Below are 24,394 nucleotides of genomic sequence, written 5' to 3'. Positions count from 1 at the left end.
TACACCTGTACATGGGGCACACGTGCACCTCTGTACATGTAACACGTGTGTACAGATGTATGTGCAACACACGTGTACACCTGTATATGGGGCACACGTGTACACCTGTACATGTAACACGCGTGTACCCCGTATGTGCAACACACGTGTACATCTGTACATGTAATGTGTGTACAGATGTACGTGCAACACACATGTAGACCTGTACATGGGGCACACGTGTACCTCTGTACATGTAACACCTGTGTACAGATATATGTGCAACACGTGTACACCTGTACATGGGGCACTCGTATACACCTGTACATGTAACACGCGCGTACACCTGTACATGGGGCACATGTGTACACCTGTACATGTAACACGCACGTACAGTTATATGTGCAACACACGTGTACACCTGTATATGGGGCACTAGTGTACACCTGTACATGTAACATGTGTGTACCTGTATATGGGGCACTCGTGTACACCTGTACATGGGGCACACGTGTACACCTGGACATGTAACACACGTGTACACCTGGACATGTAACACACGTGTGTACCCGTATATGGGGCCCTCGTGTACACCTGTACATGGGGCACACGTGTACATCTGTACATGTAACATGTGTGTACCTGTATATGGGGCACTCGTGTACACCTGTACATGTAACACACGTGTGTACCTGTATATGGGGCACTCGTGTACACCTGTACATAGGTAACGTGTGTACATCTATACATGTAACACGTGTGTACCTGTATATGGGGCACTCGTGTACACCTGTACATGTAACACACGTGTACATCTGTACATGTAAGATGTTTGTACCTCTATATGGGGCACTCGTGTACACCTGTACAGGTAACACATGTGTATACCTGTATATGGGGTCCTCGTGCACACCTGTACATGGGGCACACGCCTGCATCTATACCCGCAACACACGTGTGCATCTGTACATGGGACACCCGTGCACACCTGTACATGGGACACGTGTGCACCCGTACATGGGACACACGTGTGCACCCGTACATGGGACACACGTGTACACCCGTACATGGGACACCCGTGCACACCCGTACATGGGACACCCGTGCACACCCGTGCACACGCCCCCCCCCCCGCAGTGTACATCCATGTCCCTGCGCACCCACACACGTGCACACGCCTGCACACACGTGCACACGCCTGCACACACGTGCACACGCACACGCCGAGCAGTCAGACCTGTTTGGATCCGCGCTCCCAGCGCCGCCCTCGCCCCGTCCGGCCCCCGCCGCCACGGGCCGGCCCCACAGCTCCGTCCCGAGCCCCACAGCACCCGCCGGCCCCACAGCACCGCCCTCCCCCTCCCGGTCCCGTAGCACTTCCCCCCCCCCCCCACCCTCCCCAGCCCCACAACCATGGCCCAGCGTCCCCCCGGGCCCCCCAGCGCCGCCAACCTCGAGCTCCACGGCGTCCTCGAGGGACGCTTCAAGCAGCTCCAAGGTGAGACACCCCCCCCCCCCCCAAAATGGGACCCCCCCATAGCGATGGGGACCCCCCGGGCCCTGCAGGACCCCCCAGATTCCTCCCGGGACCCCATCCCCTCAAGTCCTTCTGTGCTCCCCCCCACCCCATGCTCCCTCCCCCAGTTCCTGCTCCCCCCCCCCCCCGCCGGTCCCTATTGGTGACCCTGGGCCCCTCTAGAACTCCCATGGGGCTCCCCAGAGCCTAGAGGTGACACCGAGCTCCTCCCCGGCCCCATAGATTCTCCCCAGTTGTGCTCCCCAAACCCTACAGACTCCCTGGAGTCTTCCCTGGCCCTATAGATCCTGCCCGCTCCCCCCCGCCCCAGTCCCTATAGGGCTGCTCACAGCCCCACAAACCCCTTCAGGGTCCTCCGGGGACCTGTTGGTACTTCCGGACCCTATAGACGCCCCCTCGAACTTATAGAACCCTCCCCGGGCCCTATAGGCTCCTCCCCCCGACCCCTATAGGTGTGTTCCAGGACCCTATAGGTGTTTCTCAGCACCGTCTGTGTGTCCATTGAGGCTCTATAGGTGCTCCCCCCACCCCATAGGTGCCCCCCCCCAAGCCCCTATAGATCCCTCCAGGTTCCCACGAGCCTCCCTGAAACCACCCCCCCATCACCCGCACCCCGAAACCGGCGCACCCAGAGGGTGACGCCCGACACCCCCGGGCCCGGGGGGGGGGGGGGGAGCACCCTAAAACCTGGGTCCCCTCCTTACCTTGAGGTGTGGGTGCAAAACGAACACCACCCTCCCCCCCACCTTGGCCTGGGACCCCTCAGCTGGGGTGGGGGGGCCCCCTGAGGATACTGGTGATGGGGCAGCCCCATGCGGCCGGTGGGGTCCCAGGTTTCCAGGGGGGTCCCGTGTGTCCGGGGCGGGGGGGGGCCCATGTGTCCGGTCTCGCTCCCTGCCCCCCCCCGTGATTCCCAGAGCCTGGACTCTGCTCCGGTCTCAGCTGAGCAAACAGGGATGGAGGGGGGGGGGTGTTGGTGGTGCCATGTCCCATCCCCCCCCCCCCTTCCCCCGAGCTGGGTCATTGCACACGCGTGTGCACCCGACCTTGCACACGTGTGTTTCCCATGTGAGTGCTCCCCGAGCTCCCCCCCCCCCCCCAGCTCCACACAGCCCCCCCCCCCCAGCCCCTCCATCTCATCCATGGCCCCTTGGGCCCCCCCAATCCCCTCCATGGCCCCCCATGGTCCAGCCCCAAATCCTCTTACCGCTAATCCGGTGCCGGGCACGGCTGGCGCGGAGCTGACACCCCCTGCACCCCCCATCCCCCTTCCCCCCCCTCATGAGGAGTGGGTCAAGCTTTTGGGTTGTGGGGTGCAGAGCTGGGGGGGGGGGGGGCCACCCTGTGCCCCAGTTGTGGGGTGCGTTACCCCGTAGGCTGGGTTTGGGGTCTCTGGGTTTGGGGTCTCTGGGTTTGGGGTCTCTGTGCCGGTGACCGGGGGCTGAGGGTGCGATGTGAGGTTTGGTGGGTGGGGGTGGGGCATTTTTGGGGTGCCCTGACCCCCCCCCTTCCCCTCCTTCCCCCCCCAGATGAGCGCGAGGCGGTGCAGAAGAAAACCTTCACCAAGTGGGTGAACTCGCACCTCGCGCGCGGCACGTGCAGGCTCGGGGACCTCTACAGCGACCTCCGCGATGGACGGATGCTGCTGCGTCTGCTCGAGGTGCTCTCCGGGGAGCAGCTGGTGAGCACCGGGACCGGGCGGAGCGGAACCCTCCCGAGTGACCCCGAACCCCGACCGACACCTCCCAAGTGACCCCGAACCCTCCCGAGTGACCCCGAACCCCGACCGACACCTCCCGAGTGACCCCGAACCCTCCTGAGTGACCCTAAACCCTGACCGACACCTCCTGAGTGACCCTGAACCCTCCCGAGTGACCCTGAACCCCGACCGACACCTCCCGAGTGACCCCAAACCCCAACCGACGCCTCCCGAGTGCCCCCGAACCCTGATCGACACCTCCTGAGTGACCCCGAACCCTCCCGAGTGACCCCGAACCCCGACCGACACCTCCCGAGTGACCCCGAACCCTCCCGAGTGACCCCGAACCCTGACCGACACCTGAGTGACCCTGAACCCTCCTGAGTGCCCCCGAACCCTGATCGACACCTCCCGAGTGACCCCAAGCGCCCCCGAACCCCGACCGACACCTCCCGAGTGCCCCAAACCCCAACACCTCCTGAGTGACCCCAAACCCCAACCGACACCTCCCGAGTGACCCCAAGTGCCCCTGAACCCCGACCGACAGCTCCCGAGTGATCCCAAACCCCGACACCTCCCGAGTGACCCTGAACCCCGACCGACACCTCCCGAGTGACCCCAAGTGCCCCCGAACCCCAACCGACACCTCCTGAGTGACCCAAGTGCCCCTGAACCCTCCTGAGTGACCCCGAGCCCCGACCGAACCCTCCCAAGTGACCCCGAGCCCCAACCGACACCTCCCGAGTGACCCCAAACCCCAACCGACACCTCCCGAGTGACCCCAAGCGCCCCCGAACCCTTCCCAGGACCTCCCGAGTGCCTCCAAACTCTGCCCGAGACCTCCTGAGCACCCCCGACCCCATCCCGACACCTACCGAGCGCCCCCAAACCCCTCCCGACACCTCCTGAGTGACCCCAAACCCTGCCCAAGGCCCTTCCCAGGACCTCCCCCCAGGTGCCCCCAAACCTCCCAACACCTCCTGAGTGACCCCGAACCCTGCCCGAGACCTCCGGGTGCCCCCGAACCCCCCCCAAGTGCCCCCAAACCTCCCTGAACCCTCCAGAGTGCCCCCGAACCCTCCCAAGTGCCCCCAATCCCTCCCGAGTGACCCCAAACCCCGCCTGACACCTCCCCAGTGTCCCCGAACCCTGCCCGAAACCTCCTGAGTGCCCCTGAACCTCCCCGAACCTTCCCGAGTGCCCCCAAAACTGCCCCCGAGCCCCCCACAAAACCTCCCAAACCCTCCCAAGTGCCCCTGAACCTCCCCCCCCCCCCCCCCCCCCGAGTGCCCCTGAACCCCCCCCCGAACCCACTCTGGTCCTCCTGACCCCCCCCCCCCCCCGAGCACCCCAAGCACCCCCAGGGCCTCTCTGAGCCCCTCCCCGAGCTCCCCCAGCCCCCCTGAACCCCCTGAACCCCCCCAATACAACCCTAACCCTAACCCAGAACTTACCCCCCCCGAGCATCCCCAAGACCCCCTCAGCCCTCCTGCACCCCCCCCCGAACTCCCCCAAGACCCCTGTACCACTCTGAATCCCTCTGAGCCCCCCCAAACGGCCCTGAACCCCCTGGCATGGGCCCCCCCCAACCCTGCAGCACCCCCAGAGCTCCCCCCCCTGCATCCCCCAGGCACCCCCTGCACTGATGGTGCTGGGTGCTAACGGGAGCCCAGGACTGGGGTGATGCTCCCTGGGACACCCAGACCTGGGTCCCCCACCGCACCCCATGGACCTTCCTGGGGTGCTCCCCCTGCAGCCCAAGCCCACCAAGGGCCGGATGCGGATCCATTGCCTGGAGAACGTGGACAAGGCGCTGCAGTTCCTCAAGGAGCAGCGCGTGCACCTGGAGAACGTGGGCTCCCACGACATCGTGGATGGGAACCATCGCCTCACCCTTGGGCTCGTCTGGACCATCATCCTGCGCTTCCAGGTGCTGCCCCACACAGGGGTCCTGTGCACACCGTGGGGGGGGGTCCTGAAACCATTGTGGGGGGCCCTGCACCTATTGTGGGCTCTCTGCGCTCACCTTGGGGTCCTTGCACCCACCACGGGGGTCCCTGAACTCAGAGTGGGGTCCGTACATCTGTGGTGGGGGTCTCTCTGCAGGTGTGGCTGGGTCTTGCACCCATCATTGGGGGGGGGGGGTCCCAGCACCCGCTCTGGGTCTGTGCCCCCACCTCAGAGCCCCCCTGCCCCAGTCAGAGCCCCCGTCCTCCATCCCCATCCCCAGCCATGGGGTGGTCTCAGGGCCCCCCCTCACCCCCTGTCCCCCGTCCCCAACCCCAGATCCAGGACATCAGCGTGGAGACAGAGGACAACAAGGAGAAGAAGTCGGCCAAGGACGCGCTGCTGCTCTGGTGCCAGATGAAGACAGCGGGGTGAGAATGGGGGGGACCTGAGGGTCCGGGAGTGGATCTGGGGGGGTGGGGGGGGTCTCAGGGGTCCCAGGCTGAGCCCTCGGCCCGGTGCCCTGGCAGGTACCCCAATGTGAACGTGCACAACTTCACCACGAGCTGGAGGGACGGGCTGGCCTTCAACGCCATCATCCACAAGCACAGGTAGGACATGGGGGGCACACGTGGGGCAGGGGCTGTGGGGCAGTGGTGTGGGGCTGAGGCTCCCCCTCTGCCCAGGCCAGACCTGGTGGACATGGACACGCTGCGGCGCTGCAATGCCCATTACAACCTGCAAAGCGCCTTCAACCTGGCGGAGCGTGAGCTTGGGCTCACCAAGCTGCTGGACCCCGAGGGTGAGGAGCCGGGCAGGGGGGAGCTGGGGGGGGCTGCAGGGACCGGCCACGCTCACCCCATTGCTCTGCGCCCCACAGATGTCAACGTGGATCAGCCAGATGAGAAGTCCATCATCACCTACGTGGCCACCTTCTACCACTACTTCTCCAAGATGAAGGCACTGGCGGTGGAGGGGAAGCGCATTGGGAAGGTGATGGGGCAGAGGGGATGGATGGATGGATGGATGGATGGATGGATGGATGGATGGATGGATGGATGGATGGATGGATGGATGGATGGATGGATGGAGGATGGATGGGTGATGGATGCATGGATGGATGGATGGATGGATGGATGGATGGATGGATGGATGGATGGATGGATGGATGGATGGATGGATGGATGGATGGATGGATGGATGATGGATGGATGATGGGTGGATGATGGATGGATGGATGGATGGCTGACGGATGGCGGATGGATGGATGGATGGATGGATGGATGGATGGATGGATGGATGGATGATGAATGCTAGATGATGGATGGATGGGTGGATGGATGGATGGATGGATGGATGGATGGATGGATGGATGGATGGATGGATGATGGATGATAGATGATGGATAGGTGGATGGATGGATGGATGGATGGATGGATGGATGGATGGATGGATGGATGGATGGATGGATGGATGGATGATAGATGGATGATGATGGATGCATGGAGGGGCAGATGGAGGGAAGGAGAGATGGGCAGAGACAAGAACAGGGTGCAGACGGACGGAGGAAGATGATGAATGAGGGCCCAAAGGGACGGACAAACAGATGGAGCAGAAGGAGAGATGGAGAGACAGAGGGGAGAACAAGGATGGCTCAACAGACAGATGGAGAGAGGAGATCGGCAGTTGGATGGAGGGGAGGGCAGGAGGTGTCCAGACAGATGGCAATGGGCAGATGGACGTCCGCTTGGAGGGAGGGAGGAAGGGGACGGCCGGGCACTGCCGTGGTGGCACCGGGCAGATGGTGGCGGGGCCAGGCAGCAGCCGGACCGACAGCAGCGGTGCCGCAGGTGCTGGACGCGGCGCGGGAGGCGGAGGAGCTGGTGGGCAAGTACGAGGAGCTGGCGGGGGAGCTGCTGGGCTGGATCGAACAGACCATCCTCATCCTCAACGACCGGCAGCTGGCCAACGCGCTGCCCGGCGTGCAGAACCAACTCCAGGCCTTCAACACCTACCGCACCGTGGAGAAACCCCCAAAGTGAGACCACCACCACCCCCGGCCCCGAACCCCTGCACCCCACCTGGGTTGGGGGTCCCCATTGTGGGGGCTCAGCGCCGCGTCTCCTCCAGGTTCATGGAGAAAGGCAACCTGGAGGTGCTGCTCTTCACCGTCCAGAGCCGCATGCGGGCCAACAACCAGAAGGTCTACGTGCCGCGGGAGGGGAGGCTCATCTCCGACATCAACAAGGTGGGATGAGGCGGGTGCCGGGGATGGGTGCTGGCGGGCATCGGGGGTTAACCGGGAATCCCGGCACAGGCCTGGGAGCGGCTGGAGAAAGCGGAGCACGAGCGGGAGCTGGCGCTGCGCACGGAGCTCATCCGGCAGGAGAAGCTGGAGCAGTTGGCGGCACGGTTCGACCGCAAGGCGGCCATGAGGGAGACGTGGCTGAGCGAGAACCAGCGCCTCGTCTCCCAGGTACCACAGGGGACCCCATTGCTCCCCCCCAGCAATCCCAGGGAGCCAAGGGGCTTGGAGGGGGTCCTGCTCCCCATTGCCACCCCAAATGACCGAAGGGATACAAGGGGTTTGGGGGTCCCGCTTCCCACCACCATCGACCTGGGTGGTCTCTGGGGTTGGTGACCCCCATCCTCACGTCTCCTTGTGCCCCCCCAAGGACAACTTTGGGACAGACATGTCAGCGGTGGAGGCTGCGGTGCGCAAACACGAGGCCATTGAGACCGACATCGTGGCCTACAGCGAGCGGGTGCAGGCGGTGAGCGCGGTGGCAGCCGAGCTGGAGGCCGAGCGCTACCACGACATCCGCCGCGTGCTGACGCGTCGCGACAACGTGGTGCGGCTCTGGGATTTCCTCCGGCAGCTGCTGGCCGCCCGCCGCGAGCGGCTGCTGCTGCACTTGGAGCTGCAGAAGATGCTGCAGGACCTGGCGCATCTCATGGGCTGGATGGAGGAGATGAAGGTACCGGTGGTGCCGGCAGCAACGGCGCGGCGGGGACGCGGCGGACAGGCTCTGATGCCGTCGTGTTCCCCCCGGTGCCGCAGGGCCGGCTGCAGTCGCAGGACTTGGGGAAGCACCTGCACGGGGTGGACGATCTCCTGCAGATCCACGCGCTGGTGGAGGCTGACATCGCGGCGCAGGCGGAGCGGGTGCGGGCTGTGAGCACCGCGGCACAGCGCTTCGCCATGCCCAGGGAGGGTGAGTGTGGACAAGGGCACCCCCACACCCTGCGATACCCACACCCTGGCATGGCCCAACGAGCCCCAGACCTTGGCACCCAGACCCCCAGGATGGGTGCACCCCACAACCCCCAAACCCCAGGATGTCCCCAGCTCCTCAGGGCAGTCCATGGACCCCCAATCTCTTGGATGTCCCCCAGCCCCCCAGGGTGGCCGGGGCCTCATGGACCACCAAACCCCAGGGTTATGCCAGACCCCAGCTCCCTGATCCTGGCCCCCAGCCCCCTGGGGTGGCTGATGCCCCTTTGGACCCCCAACCCCTGGGATGTGCCCCAAGCCCCTATGGGTGGCCGGTGTCCCTGAAGGGACCTGCTGGGGCTCCCCACAGGCTACCAGCCCTGCGACCCAGCGGTGGTGCGGGAGCACGTGGCCACGCTGGAGCTGCGTTACCGGGAGCTGGCGGACCTGGCGAAGCAGCGCCGGGCTCGGTTGGAAGAATCGCGGCGCCTTTGGAAGTTCTTCTGGGATACGGGCGAGGAGGAAGCGTGGATGCGGGAGCAGGAGCGGCTCCTGTGCTCCGAGGACGTGGGCCGGGACCTGACGAGCTCCCTGCGCCTGCTGAGCCAGCACGACGCCTTCCGCGGGGAGCTCAGCGGGCGCTCGGGGCCGCTGGAGCAGGCGCTGGCACGGGGCCGGGCGCTGGCGGCCGAGGGCCGGTTGGGCGCCGCCGAGGTGGCCGAGCGGGTGCGGGAGGTGGAAGGGCGCTGGCGCGCGTTGGCCGAGCTCGCTGCCGAACGCGAGCGGCGCCTGCGGGAAGCCGCCGGCTTCTTCCAGTTCCAGGCGGAGGCGGCGGACACGGAGGCGTGGTTGGAGGATGCTCTGCGCCTGGCCTCCAGCCCGGAGCTGGGCCACGACGAGTACTCGACGCGCAGCCTGGCGCGGCAGCACCGCGAGGTGCAGGACGAGGTGCGGAGCCATCGCCCCGCCATCGACGCGCTGCACGAGCAGGCGCGGGCGCTGCCGCCCGCCTTCGCCGCTGAGCCCGGTGTCGCCGGGCGGCTGCCGGCGCTGGAGCAGCGCTACCAGGAGCTGGCGGCGCGAGCCGAGCGCCGGCGGCAGGACCTGCAGGACGCTCTCAGCCTCTACACCATGCGCAGCGAGGCGGACGCCTGCGGGCTGTGGGTGGGTGAGAAGGAGCAGTGGCTCCACGCCATGCACGTCCCAGACAAGCTGGAGGACCTGGAGGTGGTGCAGCAGCGGTGAGCACCGGACCTGGACCCCCCCCCGGCACTGCCTTGCACAGCCTGGCGGGTGCTGAGCCCCCGTCCCTGCCTGCAGCTTCGAGACGTTGGAGCCGGAGATGAACAATCTGGCGTCACGCGTGGCCGCCGTCAACCGCATCGCGGACCAGCTGCTGGCCACCGACCAGCGCAACCAGGAGAGCATCCGGGCCACCCGCGAGCAGCTCAATGTGAGGTGGGCGCTGCGGGCAGCCCAGGGGCTCCAGGCAAGGATGGGGGCTCCAGGCAAGAAGGGCAATGCTCCAGGGAGAGCAACTCTAGGCAGGGTGATGCCATAGGGAGGGATGCTCCAGGCAAGGATGGGCTCTGCAGGCAGGGATGCTCCAGGCAGTGGGATTCCATAGGGAGAGGTGCTCCATGCAAGGATGGGTTCTTCAGGCAGGGCAGGTCCAGGCAGGGTGAGGCCATAGGGAGGGATGCTCCAGGCAGGGATGGGCTCTGCAGGCAGGGATGCTCCAGGCAGTGGGATTCCATAGGGAGAGGTGCTCCATGCAAGGATGGGTTCTTCAGGCAGGGCAGGTCCAGGCAGGGTGAGGCCACAGGGAGGGATGCTCTGGGCAGGGATGAGCTCTCCAGGCAGGGATGCTCCAGGCAGGGTAACTCCAGGGAAGGTTATGCTGTAGGCAGGGGTGCTCCAAGCATGGATGCTGAATGCAGGACAGTGCTGCAGGCAGGACAATGCTGCAGGCAGGGATGGGTTCTGCAGGCAGGAACAGGTTCTCCAGGGAGGGACAGGTTCTCCAGGCAGGCAGGAGGAAGCTCCTTGGCCAGGCAGCAGAGGGCAGGGTGGGATGCTCCAGGCATGGAGCCATCAATCCCATTCCCTCTCCCACGCAGGTGGGAGCGATTCCGTGCCCTGGCTGACCAGAAGAAGGAGGCCTTGACATCAGCGTTGAACATCCAGAACTACCACCTGGAATGCAACGAGACCACATCCTGGATGCGGGAGAAGACGAAGGTGATCGAGTCCACCCAAGGGCTGGGCAACGACCTGGCCGGTGTCATGGCCCTGCAGCGCAAGCTCTCGGGCATGGAGCGCGACCTGGAAGCCATCCAAGGCAAGGTGCGGGATCTACGCGCCGAAGCGGAGAAGTTGGCGGCCGAGCACCCGGAGCAGGCTCCCGGCATCCAAGACAGGCTCTCGGCCATCGAGTCCGTGTGGGACGAGCTGTGCCGCAGCCTGCGGCGCCGTGAGGAATCGCTGGGAGAGGCCAGCAAACTGCAGGGCTTCCTGCGGGATCTGGCGGCTTTCCAGGCCTGGTTGTCCCGCACGCAGACGGCCGTGGCCTCCGAGGACGTTCCGGCTACCCTGGTTGAAGCCGAGCGGCTGCTGAGCCAACACGAGAGCATCCGCAAGGAGATCGCGCACTACGGCGATGACTACCGCAGCACGCGCGCCGTGGGCCGCGAGGTGACGCAGGGACAGACGGATGCGCAGCACGTCTTTCTGCACCAGCGCCTGGAAGCCCTGGACACGGGCTGGGAAGAGCTGGGCAGGATGTGGGAGAACCGGCACCAGCTCCTCTCGCAAGCCTTCGCCTTCCAGCTCTTCCTGCGGGACTCCAAGCAGGTCGAGGGCGTCCTCAGCACGCAGGTGAGGTGATGGGGAGGTGATGCCCTGCAATTGGGTGACACCGGGGTGATGGTGGTGACCATGGCAATGCCCTGCCATGGGGTGACACGGGGGTGCCGGTGGTGACCACGTCAATGCCCTGCAATGGGGTGACACCGGGGTGATGGTGGTGACCATGGCAATGCCCTGCAATTGGGTGACACCGAGGTGCCGGTGGTGATCACGTCAATGTCCTTCCATGGGGTGACACCGGGGTGATGGTGGTGACCATGGCAATGCCCTGCCATGGGGTGACACCGGGGTGATGGTGGTGACCACGGCAATGCCCTGCCATGGGGTGACACCGGGGTGCCGGTGGTGACTGTGGTACCGTGCCCTGCCATGGGGTGACACCGGGGTGATGGTGGTGATCATGGCAATGCCCTGCCATGGGGTGACACCGGGGTGATGGTGGTGATCATGGCAATGCCCTGCCATGGGGTGACACCGGGGTGATGGTGGTGACCACGGCAATGCCCTGCCGTGGGGTGACACCGGGGTGCCGGTGGTGACTATGGCGATGCCCTGCCATAGGGTGACACCGGGGTGATGGTGGTGATCATGGCAATGCCCTGCAATTGGGTGACACCGGGGTGCCGGTGGTGACTGTGGTACCTTGCCCTGCACAGGAATACGCGCTATCGCACACGGAGATGCCCAGCACCCTGCCCGGAGCCGAGGCCTCCGTCAAGAAGCACGAGGATTTCATGGCCACCATGGAAGCCAACGGGGAGCGAGTGCAGGGGTTGGTGGCCACCGGCCGCAAGCTGGTGGCCGAGGGCAGCCTCCACGCTGACAAGGTGCAGGAGACGGTGGATTCGGTGGAGAGCAGGTGAGGGAAGCACCACCCATGGCACAGCACCGGCACCGGGTCCTTGGCACAAGCTTCAACCCCTGCCCTCACCGTAGGCACCAGAGGAACCGGGACACGGCTCAGGAGCTGCTGGGGAGGCTGCGGGACAACTGGGAGCTGCAGCGGTTCCTGCAGGATGGGCAAGAGGTGGCGTGGGTCCATGGGAAGGGATGGGATGGGAAGGGAGAAGGATGGGATGAGCATGGGAAGGGATAAGGATGGGGACGGGGTGCAGAGAGGATGGGGATGGAGATGGGAACGGGAACAAGGATGGGATGGAATGGGGATGGGATGAGCATGGGAAGGGATAAGGATGGGGATGGGCTGCGAGTAGAATGGGGATGGAGATGGGAACGGGAACAAGGATGGGATGGAATGGGGATGGGATGAGCATGGGAAGGGATAAGGATGGGGATGGGCTGCGAGTAGAATGGGGAATGGAGATGGGCATGGGAACAAAGATGGGGTGGAATGGGGATGGGATGAGCATGGGAAGGGATAAGGATGGGGGTGGGTTGCAGAGAGGATGGGGATGGAGATGGGAATGGGAACAGGGATGGGGATGGGATGAAGATGGGAACAAGGAGGAGATGGATTGGGGATGGGAACAAGGACAGGACAAGCTGGGGATGAGGACGGGCTGAAGCTGGGAATGAGGATGGGATGAGGATGTGAAGAAGGACGGGGCAAGAGGGGGTTGGAGCTGGGGATGGCAACAAAGACAAGTTGTGGATGAGGACGGGCTGAAGCTGGGAATGAGGATGGGATGAAGATGTGAAGAAGGACGGGGCAAGAGGGGGTTGGAGCTGGGGATGGCAACAAAGACAAGTTGTGGATGAGGACGGGCTGAAGCTGGGAATGAGGATGGGATGGGGACAGGTTTGGGATGGAGTCAGCACAGGGTGACAGCTTCGTTCCCTCTCTGCCCCCGGCAGCTCACGCTCTGGATCAACGAGAAGATGCTGACGGCTCAGGATGTGTCCTATGAGGAAGCCCGCAACCTGCACACCAAGTGGCAGAAGCACCAGGCCTTTGCGGCCGAGCTGGCCGCCAACAAGGGCTGGCTGGAGAAGATGGAGAAGGTGGGAGCGTGGTGAGAGCGTAACACCGGGATCCCCCCCTTCCCCGCCCCACATGGGCTACGCTGAGGCCGGTGCTCCCGGCAGGAGGGGCAGCAGCTGGCGGCGGCGAAGCCGGAGCTGGGGCCGGTGGTGACGGAGAAGCTGTCGGCGCTGCGGGCGCTGTGGGACGAGCTGGAGTCCACCACGCGCACCAAAGCGCGGCGGTTGTTCGACGCCAACCGCGCGGAGCTGTGCGCGCAGTCGTGCGCGGCGCTGCGGGGATGGCTGGCCGGGGTCAGCGCCCAACTGCGCTCCGATGACTACGGCAAAGACCTCACCAGTGTCAGCATCCTGCTCAAGAAGCAGCAGGTCCGGTTGGGGTGGGGTGCAGGGGATGGGGTGAATGGGGATGGGGTGAATGGGGATGGGGTGCAGGGGATGGGGTGCACGGGGGTGGGGTGCACAAGGATGGGGTGAATGGGGATGGGGTGCAGGGGATGGGGTGCACGGGGGTGGGGTGCACAAGGATGGGGTGAATGGGGATGGGGTGAAGGGATTGGGGTGCAGGGGACGGGGTGCAGGGGACGGGGTGAATGGGGATGGGGTGCAGGGGATGGGGTGCACAAGGATGGGGTACACAGGACAGGGATGCAAGGGATGGGGTGAATGGAGATGGGGTGCAGGGGAAGGGGTGTAGAGGATGGGGTGAATGGGGATGGGGTCCAGTGGATGGGGTAAATGGGGAAAGGGTGCAGAGGATGGAGTGCACAAGGATGGGGTGCAGGAGATGGGGTGCAGAGGATGGGGTGCAGGGGATGGGGTGAATGGAGATGGGGTGAACGGAGATGCGGTGCAGAGGATGGGGTGAATGGGGATGGGGTGCAGGGGATGAGGTGTACAAGGATGGGGTGCAGGGCATGGGATGCATGGGACAGGGGGGCAGGGGATGGGGTGCACAAGGATGGGGTGCACATGACATTGGTGCAGGAGATGGAGTGCAGTGGATGGGGTGCACAAGGATGGGGTGCAGGGGATGGGGTGAATGGAGATGGGGTGCAGGGGATGGGGTGCAGGGGATGAAGTGAATGGGGATGGGGTGCAGGGGATGGGGTGCAGGGGATGGAGTGCAGTGGATGGGGTGCACAAGGATGGGGTGCAGGGGATGGAGTGCAGTGGATGGGGTGCACAAGGATGGGGTGCAGGGGATGGGGTGCAGGGGATGGAGTGCAGTGGATGGGGTGCACAAGGATGGGGTGCACAAGGATGGGGTGCACAGGACAGGTGTGCAAGAGACAGAGTGCAGGGGATGGGGTGCACAAGGATGGGGTGCAGGGGATGGGGTGCACAAGGATGAGGTACACAGGAGAGGGGTGCAAGGGATGGGGTGAATGGGGATGGGGTAAATGGAGATGGGGTGCAGTGGATGGGGTGCAGGGGATGGGGTGCAGGGGATGAAGTGAATGGGGATGGGGTGAATGGGGATGGGGTGCACAAGGATGGGGTGCAGGGGATGGGGTGCAGGGGATGGAGTGCAGTGGATGGGGTGCATAAGGATGGGGTGCAGGGGATGGGGCGCACAGGGACGGATGCCCAGCCCAGCGGGGAAGCCCTGGCCATGGGTCTCCCATCGCTGCGCTGCGGGGCAGATGCTGGAGAAGCAGACAGCGGTGCGGGAGAAGGAGGTGGAGGCGATCCGGGCGCAGGCGCAGGCGCTCAGCCGGGAGGACGCCAGCGCGGCCGAGGTGCAGAGCCAGGTCCAGGCCGTGGAGCAGCAGTTCCTGGGGCTGCGGGAGCCGCTGCGGGAGCGCTGCCGCAAGCTGCTGGCCTCCAAGGAGGAGCATCAGTTCAACCGGGACCTGGAGGACGAGATCGTGAGTGGGCTCCTGGCCATGGGGAACGGGACCCCCCCCACCACCCCAAACACACACACACACAGTGTCCCTGACCCACTGCCATCTGCCCCCAGCTGTGGGTGAAGGAGCGCAGGCCCTTGGCTGTGTCCACCGACCATGGCAAGGACCTGCCCTCGGTGCAGCTCCTCATCAAGAAGAACCAGGTGGGTCCTGCACCTGGAGGGGTCCCCCCCGTTTCCACCTGCGGCGGTGCTGAGCGCATCCCTGCCTCCCACAGACGCTGCAGAAGGAGCTGCAGGGCCACGAGAGGCGCGTGGAGGAGCTGCTGGAGCGGCGTGGGGCTTTACCCGGCCCGGCCGAACGGGTGCGGGAGCTGCGGGAGGCCTGGCAGGAGCTGCGGTTGCAGGCGGAGCTGCGGCACCGGCGCCTGGAGAGGGCTCTCGCCGCGCAGCAGTTCTACTGCGACGCTGCCGAGGCCGAGGCGTGGATGGGCGAGCAGGAGCTGCATATGATGGCCCAGGAGAAGGCCAAGGTACAGTTATGGGGCGCTGGGACCCCCGCCACGATCCCCGCACCCCTTCTCTGAGCTGCTGTGACACCCCCACTTCCCCCCCTAACCCACCCAACCAGGATGAGCTGAGCGCCCAGGCCATGGTCAGCAAGCACTTGGTGCTGGAGCAGGCGCTGCGGGACTATGCCCACACCGTGCACCAGCTCTCGGCGCAGAGCCGTGACATGGTGGCCAGTGGGCACCCTGAGAGGTGGGTGTCATCCCCTTTGTGCCGTGGGGAGCAGGAGTGCCCTGACACCCCCAACCCATGTACATCATCCCATGAGGACCACATCCCTCCCTTCCGCTCCCCATCCCTACATCCATCATCCCCTGAGCACCCCGTGTGTCCCCCTGCACCTCCCATCCTCACACCTCCCACCCCACACGGGCCATACCCTTCCCTTCCACCTTTCCCCCTGCCCCTCGTCCCTGGCAGCGGGGTGCCCGGTGCCTGCTGCCGTGGCACTGACGATGCGGTGCCGCAGCGAGCGGCTGACGCTGCGCCAGGGCCAGGTGGACAAGCTCTACGCCAGCCTGAAGGACCTGGCCGAGGAGCGCCGCGCCGCGCTGCAGGAGCACCACCGGCTCTGCCAGCTCAAGCGCGACCTGGACGACCTGGAGCAATGGATTTCGGAGCGCGAGGTGGTGGCCGCTTCCCACGAGCTGGGCCAGGACTACGAGCACGTCACGGTGCGGGGCACGGGGCGGGAGGGCTCGGGGGCTGCCCCCACGTCCCCTCTTCGGTGCCCCCGACGCCGCTCGTGCCTCCTTGCAGATGCTGCGGGACAAGTTCCGGGAGTTCTCGCGGGACACGAGCAGCATCGGGCAGGAACGGGTGGACGCGGTCAACGGGCTGGCGGACGCGCTGATCGCGGCCGGGCACTCGGAGAACGCCACCGTGGCCGAGTGGAAGGACGGGCTCAACGAGGCCTGGGCCGACCTGCTGGAGCTCATCGACACCCGCTCCCAGATGCTGGCGGCCTCCTACGAGCTGCACCGGTTCTACCACGACGCCCGCGAGACGCTGGCGCAGGTTCAGCACAAGCAGAAGCAGCTGCCGGACGAGGTGGGGCGAGACCTGAACACGGCCGAGGCCATGCAGCGCATGCACAGCGCCTACGAGCACGACATCCAGGCCCTCAGCACCCAGGTGAGCCGCGGCAGGAGGGGATGGCACCGGGGGGATGGCACAGTGTGATCTGCCGTGAAACAGCACAACATGAAGGAGCCTGGTGCTCCATGGTGCAGCACAGCACAGTGCTGTGTGGCGTGGCATGGGCCAGCCTGTCGTGATGTGGCACAGCCTGGCAGCACCTGGTGCAGCCGGTAGCACCCGGTGCAGCTGGTACCATATAGCACAGCCGGTACCATATGGCACAGCCAGTAGCACTCGGTGCAGCCAGTACCACAGGGCACAGCCAATACCACATGGCACAGCCGGCAGCACCCAGTGCAGCCAGTACCACAGGGTACAGCCGATACCACAGGGCACAGCCAGCAGCACCCAGTGCAGCCAGTACCACATGGCACAGCTGATACCGACAGGGCACAGCCGGTAGCACCCGGTGCAGCCGGTACCACAGGGCACAGTCGGTACCACTTGGTGTAGCACAGCCGGTAGCACCCGGGGCAGTTGATACCACAGGGCACAGTCGGTACCACTTGGTGTAGCACAGCCAGTAGCACCCGGTGCAGCTGGCAGCACGGGGTGCAGTTGATACCGCGGGGCACAGTCGGTACCACTTGGTGTAGCACAGCCGGTAGCACCCGGTGCAGTTGATACCGCAGGGCACAGTTGGTACCACTTAGTGTAGCACAGCCGGTAGCACCCGGTACAGCCGGTACCACAGGGCACAGTCGGTACCACTTGGTGTAGCACAGCCGGTAGCACCCGGTGCAGTTGATACCGCAGGGCACAGTCGGTACCACTTGGTGTAGCACAGCCAGTAGCACCTGGTGCAGCTGGCAGCACGCGGTGCAGTTGATACCACAGGGCACAGTCGATACCACTTGGTGTAGCACAGCCGGTAGCACCCGGTACAGCCGGTACCACAGGGCACAGTCGATACCACTTGGTGTAGCACAGCTGGTAGCACCCGGTACAGCCGGTACCACAGGGCACAGTTGATACCACTTGGTGTAGCACAGCCGGTAGCACCCGGTGCAGCCGGTACCACAGGGCACAGTCGCTACCACTTGGTGTAGCACAGCCGGTAGCACCCGGTACAGCCGGTACCACAGGGCACAGTCGGTACCACTTGGTGTAGCACAGCCGGTAGCACCCGGTACAGCCGGTACCACAGGGCACAGTTGATACCACTTGGTGTAGCACAGCCGGTAGCACCCGGTGCAGCCGGTACCACAGGGCACAGTCGATACCACTTGGTGTAGCACAGCCAGTAGCACCCGGTGCAGTTGATACCACAGGGCACAGTCGGTACCACTTGGTGTAGCACAGCCGGTAGCACCCGGTACAGCCGGTACCACAGGGCACAGTTGATACCACTTGGTGTAGCACAGCCGGTAGCACCCGCTAGCACTGACGCGGCGCAGTCCCGGCGCACCCACCACTCCCCGCGGCCCCGCAGGTGCGGCAGGTACAGGAGGACGCGGCGCGGCTGGAGAAGGCGTACGCAGGCGAGAAGGCGGCCGACATCCGGCGGCACGAGCGCGCCGTGAGCCAGGCCTGGGCCGAGCTGCGTGGCTCCAGCCAGGGCCGGCGCCGGCTGCTCCTCGACACCGTGGACAAGTTCCGGTTCCTGCGCGCGGTGCGGGATCTGCTGCTCTGGATGGACGGCGTCCGCCTGCAGATCGAGGGCCAGGAGCGCCCACGGTGAGGGGGCACCCGGTGATGGGGGGGAGGTGGTGGTGGTGATGCCGTGGGGACGCTCATGGAGTCCCCATCCCCGGCACAGGGACGTGTCCTCGGCTGACCTGGTGATCAAGAACCACCAGAGCATCAAGGCGGAGGTGGAGGCGCGCGCCGACAGCTTCGACGCCTGCGTGGCCATGGGCACCGCGCTGATCGACAAGGGCCACTACGCTGCTGACAAGGTGCTGGCCCTGTGCTCATCCTCACCGCTGCGTCCCCATCCCTGTCCCTGTCCTCGTGTCCCCATCTCCATGTCTCTGTCCTCATCCCTGCGTTCTTGTCCACTTCTCTGTGTCTCTGTCCCTGCGGCACAGTTCATGTCCCTGTCTCCATCCCTGCATCCTCCCCATCTCTATCCCCCCCTCCTCATCTCCCTGTCCCCATCCCCATACCTGTCTCTATCCACGTGTCTCCACCTCCGTGTCCCCATCCTCATTCCCCTTTCTCCATCCCCATGTCCCTGTCCCCATCCCTGCATCCCTCTCCCCATCCCAGACTCTCCCCCCTCCATCCCAGATCTCCGAGAAGCTCTCACAGCTCCAGGAGCGCCGCCGGGACATCGGGGACCGCTGGAAGGAGAAGATGGACTGGCTGCAGATCGGTACCGGGGAGGACCCTGCAGGGGGGACACCGGAGGGGGGGGTGATGTCAGTGTCACCGGTGACACCCCCCCCCCGTGTCCCCGCAGCGCTGGAGGTGCTGATGTTCGGGCGGGACGCGAGCATGGCCGAAGCGTGGCTCTGCAGCCAGGAGCCGCTGCTGCGCTCGGCGGAGCTCGGTACCAGCGTGGCCGAGGTGGAAAATCTCATCAAGCGGCACCAGAGCTTCCAGAAAGCGGCGGCCGCCTGGGAGGAGCGATTCGCGGCGCTGGAGCGGCTCACAACGGTGAGGGGAGAGCGGGGCAGGCACCGGCCGAGCCCCGGGGCAGGCACCGACCCCATCCCAGTACCGGTTGAGTCCGAGTCAGGCACCGACCCCATCCCGGTGCCGGTTGAGTCTGGCTCAGGCACCGACCCCATCCCGGTACTGGTTGAGCCCTGGGGCAGGCACTGACCCCATCCCGGTACCTGCTGAGCCCAGGGCAGGCACCAACCCCATCCTGGTACCGGTTGAGCCCCGGGGCAGGCACCGACCCCATCCCAGTACCGGTTGTGTCCGGGTCAGGCACCAACCCCATCCCAGTACCGGTTGTGTCCGGGTCAGGCACCGACCCCATCCCAGTACCGGTTGAGTCCGAGTCAGGCACCGACCCCATCCCGGTACCGGTTGAGTCTGGCTCAGGCACCGACCCCATCCCGGTACTGGTTGAGCCCCGGGGCAGGCACCGACCCCATCCCGGTACCGGCTGAGCCCAGGGCAGGCACCAACCCCATCCTGGTACCGGTTGAGCCCTGGGGCAGGCACCAACCCCATCCCAGTACCGGTTGAGTCCGAGTCAGGCACCGACCCCATCCCGGTACCGGTTGAGTCTGGCTCAGGCACCGACCCCATCCCGGTACTGGTTGAGCCCGGGCAGGCACCGACCCCATCCCGGTACCGGTTGAGCCCCGGGGCAGGCACCGACCCCATCCCGGTACCGGTTGAGTCTGGGTCAGGCACCGACCCCATCCCAGTACCGGTTGAGTCTGGCTCAGGCACCGACCCCATCCCGGTACCGACTGAGCCCAGGGCAGGCACCAACCCCATCCCGGTACCGGTTGAGTCTGGCTCAGGCACCGACCCCATCCCGGTACCGGTTGAGCCCCGGGGCAGGCACCGACCCCATCCCGGTACCGGTTGAGTCCGGGTCAGGCACCGACCCCATCCCGGTACTGGTTGAGCCCCGGGGCAGGCACCGACCCCATGCCGGTACCGGCTGAGCCCAGGGCAGGCACCGACCCCATCCTGGTACCGGTTGAGTCCGGGTCAGGCACCGACCCCATCCCGGTACTGGTTGAGCCCCGGGGCAGGCATTGACCCCATCCCAGTACCTGCTGAGCCCAGGGCAGGCACCAACCCCATCCTAGTACCGGTTGAGCCCTGGGGCAGGCACCGACCCCATCCCAGTACCAGTTGAGTCCGGGTCAGGCACCGACCCCATCCCGGTACCGGTTGAGTCGGGGTCAGGCACCGACCCCGTCCCAGTACCGGTTGAGTCCGGGTCAGGCACCGACCCCATCCCGGTACTGGTTGAGTCCGGCTCAGGCACCGACCCCATCCCGGTACCAGTTGAGCCCCGGGGCAGGCACCGACCCCATCCCGGTACTGGTTGAGTCCGGCTCAGGCACCGACCCCATCCCGGTACCGGTTGAGCCCCGGGGCAGGCACCGACCCCCCCCCATGTACTCTCGTAGCTGGAGGAGAAGGAGCGGCGGCGGCGGGAGGAGGAAGAGGCGCGGAAGAAGCGGCCGCCCACCCCCCCCCCCGCGCAGCCTGAGGCCGGGGCGACCCCCCCAGCGGTCCCCCCCGAAACACAGAACGGGGGCGTGGGGAGCGGGGAGCAACGGTGAGGGGCGGGGCGCGGCGGGGGGGACACGGAGCGGTGCAGGGGGACATGGGGGGGGACACATTCAGGTCGGGGGGTGGGGGGGGGCTTGGGGAGATGGGGGCCCTGGGGGGGATACGGGGGTGACCTGACAAGGGGACGTGGGGATATCGGGGACCAGGGATAAGGGGGCGGATATGGGGGTGCTGGGAAATGGGGGGCTATGGGAGGACAGTGGGGATTTGGAGGGGAGGGGGCACAGGAGACACTGAGGGGACAGAGGAGACATTGGGGTCCTGGGGAAGGAGGGGACACGGGGGGGGGGACAGGCAGTGAGGCTCTTGGGGTGACAGTGGGGGTCCCGGTCCTTTCCCACCCCCCCCCCCCAGCGTCCCGGCCCAGCAGAGCCGCCTACCGGACGCACCGGCTGTTAACGGGATCTGCCCCGACAGCGCCGCAGCCCAGGTAACACCCCCGAGGCCCCCTCACCTCGGGTCCCCCTTGCCAAGTGGGGGACCCCCCCTATAGGAGGGGGGGCCCCCCAATAGGATGAAGGGCCCCACCACTCCTCTGTGCCCCTGCAGGTGCCGCCGGAGCCGGGGCTCAGCAATGGGGCACAGGAACGGGGTCCCGGCTCGGGGGGGTCACCCCGGGGGCGCCCGGGGGGGGTCTCGGCCCCTGACCCCTCGCACGCGGCCACGCTGCCCCCCCGCGGCCCCCCAGCCCCCGAGAGCCTGGAGGGGGGGCTCTGCCGCAAGCACGAGATGGAGGCGCAGGGCAAGAGGGCCCCCAATCGGTGAGGACCCCCCCCCCCCCTTAGACCACACCCTTGGTAACTCCCAATTGGTCACACCCTTCCTAAGCCACGCCCCCTTTTGACCACACACCCCCGTATGTCCCTATAGAGCCGTGCCCCCCCCCCCCCCAACAGCACCGTGTGTGTGTGTCCAGCCTCTGTCCCCCCCATATGGAGCCATGTCCCCCCCCCCGGCTCTGTGCCACCCTATGGGGCCGATTTCCCTGCCTCACCCCAAGTTTCCACCCTCGCCATGGCTCTGTCGTCCCCCGTCCCCCCCCCAAATCCCTGTGTGTCCCCCCCCCAATATTCATTCCCCCCCAACCCCTTTCCCCCCCCGCCAGGTCCTGGCAGAGCGTGTACTGTGTGCTGCGGGGGGGCAGCCTCAGCTTCTACAAGGACGCCAAGAGCGCGGGGGGAGCCGGGGCCCCGTTCCATGGGGAGCCCCCCGCCAGCCTGCGCGGGGCCCGCTGCCACCCCGCCACCCACTACAAGAAGAGGAAGCACGTCTTTAAACTGGGGTACGGGATGGGGGGCACGGGGGTGTGGGGGATGAGAGGGGATATGGGGGATATGAAGAGGATAAGGGAGGGATAAAGGGGGATAAGTGGGATACGTGGGGCTAAGCCCTGTCCCGTCCCCCCCCCAGGCTGAGCGACGGCAAGGAGTATCTCTTCCAGGCCAAGGATGAGGTGAGACAGCACGGGGTGGGGACACAAACACACACACACACACATCACACACGTGAACACACGTGCAGAGCCGTGTGTGAATGGCAGAGCGTGTGCACACGCATGTGTGCGGCACCAGTGGGAGGTGCAGGCACTGCTGATGCCATTGCACAGCCATTCACACGCGCACCCATTCACACATTGCGCACCCATTGACGCCCTTGCACACCTATTCATAGGCTGCACACCCGTTCACACGTTGCACACCCATTCACACCGTTGCGCACCCATTCACACGTTGCGCACCCATTCACACCATTGCGCACCCATTCACACGCGCACCCATTCACACCATTGTGTACCCATTCACACATTGCACACCCATTCACACCATTGCACACCCATTCACACCATTGCCCACCCATTCACACGTTGCACACCCATTCACAGGTTGCACACCCATTCACGCCATTGCCCACCCATTCACACGTTGCACACCCATTCACACCATTGCGCACCCATTCACACGTTGCACACCCATTCACACCATTGCCCACCCATTCACACGTTGCACACCCATTCACACGTTGCACACCCATTCACACCATTGCGCACCCATTCACACCATTGCCCACCCATTCACACCATTGCGCACCCATTCACACGTTGCGCACCCATTCACACCATTGCGCACCCATTCACACGTTGCGCACCCATTCACACCATTGCGCACCCATTCACACGTTGCACACCCATTCACACCATTGCCCACCCATTCACACGTTGCACACCCATTCACACCATTGCGCACCCATTCACACGTTGCGCACCCATTCACACCATTGTGCACCCATTCACACGTTGCGCACCCATTCACACCGTTGCGCACCCATTCACACCATTGTGCACCCATTCACACGCGCACCCATTCACACCATTGTGCACCCATTCACACGTTGCGCACCCATTCACACCATTGTGCACCCATTCACACGTTGCGCACCCATTCACACCATTGCCCACCCATTCACATGTTACACACCCATTCACACCATTGCACATTCACCCCTTGCACACCCATTCACATCCATTCATGCCGTTGCATATCCATTCACACCATTGCACACCCATTCATGCTGCTGCACACCCATTCACACCATTGCACTCCCATTCACACCTTACACATCCATTCACGCCGTTGCACACCCATTCACACCATTGCACCCCCATTCACACATTGCACACCTATTCACACCCATTGACACATTACCCACCCATTGACACCATTGCACACCCATTCATGCCATTGCACACCCATTGACACCATTGCACATCCATTCACACGTTGCACACCCATTGCACACCCATTCACACGTTGCACACCCATTGACACCGTTGCACACCCGTTGACACCATTGCACACCCATTCACACGTTGCACACCCATTGACACTGTTGCACACCCATTGACACCATTGCACACTCGTTCACGCCGTTGCACACATTGACACCATTGCACACCCATTGACACCGTTGCACACCCATTGACGCCGTTGCACACCCACGTTGCAGGCGGAGATGAGCACGTGGCTGCGGGTGATCCAGGCCGCGGCCGCGCTGGCACCGGGGTCCCGGCTGGAGGCGCCGGGGGGGCTTCCAGCGGGCGGGAAGGGGGTGACCCGCGCCATGAGCATGCCCCCGGTGCCCCCCCCCGCCGAGGGCGCCCCCCGAGCGCGGGACAAGGACCGGGAGCGTGAGAAACGCTTCAGCTTCTTCAAGAAGAACAAATAGAGCCGGGGGGGGGGAGGCCGGGACGGGGGGGGGCCCGCGGAGCCGATGGAGGGACCGGGGGGAGGAGGGGGGGCAGCGCGGGGGGGTGCGAGCCCCCCGCCCTAGCCCGGGGTCCCCGTGTGCCCCCACGTCCCGGTGATGTCGCCGCACAGCCCAACCCCAATAAAGTGACTGCAGAGCCCGGGCAGGTGCTGAGCGTGCTGGAATGGG

At 65.1% G+C, this 24,394-nt stretch overlaps 2 protein-coding genes across 2 annotated transcripts in view; both read left to right on the top strand.

Annotated features, from left to right (window-relative positions):
- The window catches only part of EHBP1L1 (EH domain binding protein 1 like 1), a 73,456-nt gene that overhangs the window by 3,030 nt on the left and 46,032 nt on the right, over positions 1 to 24,394 (top strand). The gene's annotated exons all lie outside the window — the stretch shown is intronic.
- On the top strand, positions 1,379 to 24,224 carry SPTBN2 (spectrin beta, non-erythrocytic 2). Its single transcript, XM_062637149.1, has 35 exons — positions 1,379 to 1,477; positions 3,046 to 3,197; positions 4,972 to 5,145; positions 5,502 to 5,593; positions 5,693 to 5,773; positions 5,849 to 5,964; positions 6,043 to 6,155; positions 7,013 to 7,200; positions 7,293 to 7,410; positions 7,480 to 7,638; positions 7,838 to 8,140; positions 8,224 to 8,377; positions 8,747 to 9,617; positions 9,697 to 9,834; positions 10,497 to 11,253; positions 11,901 to 12,103; positions 12,181 to 12,271; positions 13,060 to 13,206; positions 13,291 to 13,554; positions 14,832 to 15,056; positions 15,152 to 15,241; positions 15,316 to 15,570; positions 15,669 to 15,799; positions 16,077 to 16,281; positions 16,367 to 16,741; positions 18,180 to 18,424; positions 18,507 to 18,645; positions 18,980 to 19,064; positions 19,152 to 19,348; positions 20,797 to 20,948; positions 21,317 to 21,392; positions 21,512 to 21,723; positions 22,068 to 22,244; positions 22,373 to 22,415; positions 23,966 to 24,224. The coding sequence occupies exons 1-35, from the start codon at positions 1,393 to 1,395 to the stop codon at positions 24,182 to 24,184; spliced, it is 7,032 nt and encodes a 2,343-aa protein (XP_062493133.1). The 5' UTR covers positions 1,379 to 1,392; the 3' UTR covers positions 24,185 to 24,224.

This window comes from Pezoporus occidentalis, unplaced genomic scaffold (genome assembly GCF_034315485.1).
Source record: "Pezoporus occidentalis ecotype Australia unplaced genomic scaffold, CSIRO_AGI_Poc_V1 ctg506, whole genome shotgun sequence".
Lineage (NCBI taxonomy): Eukaryota > Metazoa > Chordata > Aves > Psittaciformes > Psittacidae > Pezoporus > Pezoporus occidentalis.
This window is presented reverse-complemented; position numbering and strand designations above follow the sequence as displayed.

What these genes read in the sequence shown, in the direction of transcription:
- SPTBN2 (XM_062637149.1), top strand. Translation starts at nt 1,393, where the DNA reads ATGGCCCAGCGTCCCCCCGGGCCCCCCAGCGCCGCCAACCTCGAGCTC. An exon ending in GCCATCATCCACAAGCACAG is followed by an intron (nt 5,774 to 5,848) that starts GTAGGACATGGG and finishes CCCTCTGCCCAG; the next exon opens with GCCAGACCTGGTGGACATGG. An exon ending in GCCAGTGGGCACCCTGAGAG is followed by an intron (nt 15,800 to 16,076) that starts GTGGGTGTCATC and finishes GCGGTGCCGCAG; the next exon opens with CGAGCGGCTGACGCTGCGCC.